At 48.4% G+C, this 4172-nt stretch overlaps 1 protein-coding gene across 1 annotated transcript; it reads right to left on the bottom strand.

Annotated features, from left to right (window-relative positions):
* Positions 1–362: 362 nt before the first annotated feature.
* On the bottom strand, positions 363–3689 carry beg (malonyl-CoA-acyl carrier protein transacylase beg). The gene is made up of 4 exons (XM_028320438.1): positions 3135–3689; positions 2207–2412; positions 1218–1438; positions 363–868 (listed from the first exon to the last, which is right to left on the bottom strand). Exons 1-4 carry the CDS (start codon positions 3488–3490, stop codon positions 473–475), a joined length of 1179 nt encoding a protein of 392 aa, XP_028176239.1. The 5' UTR covers positions 3491–3689; the 3' UTR covers positions 363–472.
* Between the last annotated feature and the right edge of the window lie 483 nt (positions 3690–4172).

Genomic DNA, 4172 nt, shown 5'->3' on the forward strand with positions numbered 1-4172 from the left:
GGATTTTCCCGCTAATTCCCGATCCCGTCGGAATTCCTAAGTATACTATAACCTGCCCAGGAGTACGAAGAACATTTATACCAAGTTTCGTTAAAATCCGTCGAGTAGTTTTTGTTTCTATAAGGAACACAGACGGACAGACAGACAAAAATTTTACTGATTGCATTTTTGGTATCGGTATCGATCACTTATCGTTATTTATTTTGAAAATATATTTCATGTACAGAATTGACATCTCTACAGATTTATTATAAGTATAGATAAACCTTTATGCGTAGAGTGCAGGCGCTGACGAAGCGGCAGGCGGGACGTAACGTACGAAGTGCTCGCAAAGCGGCATATCGAATGAAGCGATCAACAAATTGCGTAACAGAGTTTATTATTTTTTGGTAAAACACAACATTCGGCAACGGCATAATATGTTATCACTGTTTCCTTACACTATATCGCTCCGCTCCGCCCCGCTAGAGCGCTAGGCGTCGATCTGCAGCGAGCGGTCCCAGGCGCGCGCGTTGACCTGGCGCAGCGTGGAGCGCAGCGCGCCGCCCGGGCCCAGCGCCAGCGTCAGCGGGAAGCGCGCGCCGCGCGGCCGCGCGTACAGCGCCTGCAGCGTCTGCTCCCAGCGCACCGGCCGCGTCACGTGCCGCGCCAGCGCGCGCCGCGCCGCGCCCGCGTCGCCCAGCGCGCGCGCCTCCACGCCCGACACCACGCGCACGCGCGGCGCGCACACCTCCAGCGCGCCCAGCGCCGCGCGCACCGCCTCCTCCGCGCGCGCCATCAGCGGCGTGTGGAACGCGCCCTCCACGCGGACGCGCGCCGCGCGCTTTACGCCGAACTCTGACCCGTTCCTCTCTATGAACTTCAGCGCCTGCGTTGAAAAAGAAACGTTTTTGATGCCGAAAGATAGTTCTCGATCGAGTTCTCCGCTGACGTTGTTGAACTTCGAAACCGTTCGACGGAAGCGGCCGAACGCGGGCCGTTCTACGCCGTTTCCGAGTGAACGATAATAATATTAATTTTGTTCATTCAAACGTTCGGATCGAACGAAGGGTGAAGCCCTGACATCGAAACTAGTAAAAAATACTGTATTTTCAGTGTCGTGATTCGGAGGCTGATTGAGCCTCGCCTTGATTACAGAAGGACACAGTTAAGCGGGCGAAACTCAGGATCACGAATATCGCACGCTAAATATAACGAATGGGGCGTCACAACGTCACCTCCTCGTCTCCGGCGACGACCTTGCAGCCGGGGAAGAGGTAGTTGGCCACCACGGCCACGGGCGCGGGCACGCCGCGCTCGGCCGCCCGCTCGCGCGCGCGCAGCAGCAGCAGCGGCAGGCGCGCGTCGGGCGCCAGCCACAGCGTCAGCATGCCGCCCGCGCGCTCCCGCGCCGCCGCGCGCATCGCGGCCGCGCGCAGCTCCACCAGGCGCAGAGCTCCTGTGCACGAGAACGTCTCATCGCTGATGAGCTCGAAACTTGATCGATGGAAGATCCAGTACCTCTAGTAGGAAAAACTTTCGAGTTCGTTTCGTTGCGTATTCAAAGTGTCATCGAAAAATTTTGTATGAAAAATTAAACAGCGCCCCCTATATTATAGCCGCCCTAGGGGGCGCTGTTTAATTTTTCATACAAAATTTTTCGATGACACTTTGAATACGCAACGAAACGAACTCGAAAGTTTTTCGTACTAGAGGTACAGATTTTTGAAAGAGTGAATGACGGTAATTCACTCGTTATTTTTAAACTTTCGCGTTGCTCACTCGTGATACGAGCATGTTTAGCTCAGTACGAGGGGCTATCGGGAGTATTAGTAATTTGTGTAAACTTTTATTTTAAAAAATTAACAGGTCGAAGTCGGCCATTACGTTCACTCCGATGGATTCAGTTTTAACCGATTCGTTGCGGTGGCCAATTTCGCTTACTTCTAACTGTGGCGTCAAGCAAAAATGACGTGACACTGTTCAGTGCCCAACACCATACGATTATGACACGCATCTGTGTCTTCAGCCATGTAGAAAAGAAAACAGTAATTTGACCATTTTTTACACGTTTAAATAAATAGCTCATGATGTGAAGTTACTAAGAAAAGCTTCGATCGGTCGGGCCTAAGCTATTTTTAAATGTGTCCATTTGTGAACAGAGATAGCGTGCCCGGGCGGGAACAGATGCGCGGCAGAGCACCAAAAGTAATGGACTGTGGCTCACCTTCAAAAGTCAGCGAGCCAGCGAACACGAGCGCGGTGATCTCCCCGAGCGAGAAGCCGGCCACGGCGCGCACGCGCTGCAGCGCCGCCGGCCGCTCGTCGCGCGCGCGCTCCAGCGCCGCCAGCGACGTCACCAGCACCGCCGTCTGGCAGCGCCGGTCCAGCTCCTCCGCCGGCCCTTCCACGCACACCTTCCTCACGTCCCATCTGACGACGAACACTAAAACTAACTCGTTGATTCAACTCAATCATTTACATTAAAGCGAATCGCAAGTTCTACTCTACATTAACTGTAATATACAGGGTGTTTCGTGTAAGGTGCCAAGCCGAAGGCTGGTGATAGGTTAGGACTGGACCTATCGATTGCACCCCTATGTTAGGCCAGTAGAATTAAACACAAAAATGAATTAAATTGGTAATAATTCTACAAAAGATTTAATTGCTTTAATGGCTTCATTGGTTGTCCATTAAGACTCTCCTAGGTTTTCGACTTTGACGGAGTTGTGCTTAAGTGGCCCCCGAAAGGGGCGTTTTTTCGGTTTTCCGGTTATACCGCGTAAAGGACTTACCCTACCGAAAAGTGGTCTTCATGACGGTTGCAGAGCACTTAATCCTGCATTAAATAAGACCAATTCATATGTTTTGGACAAACCGTTCTCGTGCTTATCTTCGACAAAGTAGAAAATGTACATATAATTAACAACCCTCTCTACGTCCAATAGCTCGTCACCCGCAGGCTCCCAAGGCTTATAAAGGGCAGCTGTAACCAGCATATCCCTGTCAAGGCTCTTGAGTTGGATTCGCCTATCCTTATTCGTCCCAGTCGATCCTTAGCTATGGTTGCTGCATCTCTTACTTGCTATAGATATAAATAAAATAAAATATTCTACTTTGCAGCTATAGACTAAATTTTAATTAATGTTTCTTACCCAACAACACTAGAAGCTAAATCATACAGATCTTTAGCTGCAGGAAATTTCAGTAGCTCTCTGCCCATGCCCACTTTTTGCGATCCTTGCCCAGGGAAGAGGAGCACGCTGGTCTCCTGGGGGTCCACCCGCGGCGAGGTCTCGGCCTGACCCGGCGCCCGCGCCGCGTACGGCTGCGTCGCCCATTGCAGCTCTGGCTCGAGCGTTGTAGCTTCGGCGAATCCGCTTGAGTCGTTCAGTAGCTGCCGCAGGGGGCTATCAACGCTGTTACTTTGTGTACCTTTTGATCGTTTTGTATACGAAACGTGTAAAGAACAAAAGACACGCGATCGGCGTATTATACGTTGCGCGAGCATTTTTTAAAAATTTTATACCGGATGCTACAGATATTATCATTCAAAATTACAAAGACATTTTTATTTACAATCGTAAAAAGGACGGAAATTCAGGGAATTTATTCATTCTGACGTGATTCCGACAAAAATCAAAACAGTGTTGTTGTACTGTCAGTCTCACATGGTCTCCACCACAGATGTCACAAACGTGTCAAAGTCAAATCCTTTTTTTTTTTGACAGATGGACACTACACCATGAAGCTACAGATAAAAATGGAGGCCACACTCCGAATACCTACTTGAAGCACAAACTAAGTATCACTATCTCGCTCTCTTTGGGCAGACTCGCTCTTTCTAAATAAACAAAAAATATAAAATTGCTCAAATTCAATGAAACCAATGTAAAATCTTTATTTCTTGACATAGGTATCATTAAAAATGATAAGTGTAATTACTGGTAAAACGTTTTAGGAAGAAATTACTGTAAAAAATGTGAAAAATGTTTACAATGATCCAATGTCGGAAATCACGAAATAAACACTTACGCGTGGAATCTTATGTCACTTCCAGGACACCACGTATTACCGCAACCATGCACTACAAAATTTTGCACCAATTCTTGTGATAAAACAATGATTATTTCCTGTAAACAATCTCAAACGAAATTAACTGCTTAATAAACAAAATAGTAAACAACCGCCAT

This window comes from Ostrinia furnacalis, unplaced genomic scaffold (genome assembly GCF_004193835.3).
Source record: "Ostrinia furnacalis isolate ACB-3 unplaced genomic scaffold, ASM419383v2 OfSCF7368, whole genome shotgun sequence".
NCBI lineage: Eukaryota > Metazoa > Arthropoda > Insecta > Lepidoptera > Crambidae > Ostrinia > Ostrinia furnacalis.

Excerpts from the sequence above, each read along its gene's own strand:
- beg (XM_028320438.1), bottom strand. The coding sequence starts at position 3,490 with ATGCTCGCGCAACGTATAATACGCCGATCGCGTGTCTTTTGTTCTTTA. Across the intron at positions 1,439-2,206 it reads TGGCTCGCTGACTTTTGAAG|GAGCTCTGCGCCTGGTGGAG; the intron begins GTGAGCCACAGT and ends TCTCGTGCACAG. Across the intron at positions 869-1,217 it reads TCGTCGCCGGAGACGAGGAG|GCGCTGAAGTTCATAGAGAG; the intron begins GTGACGTTGTGA and ends TTTTCAACGCAG.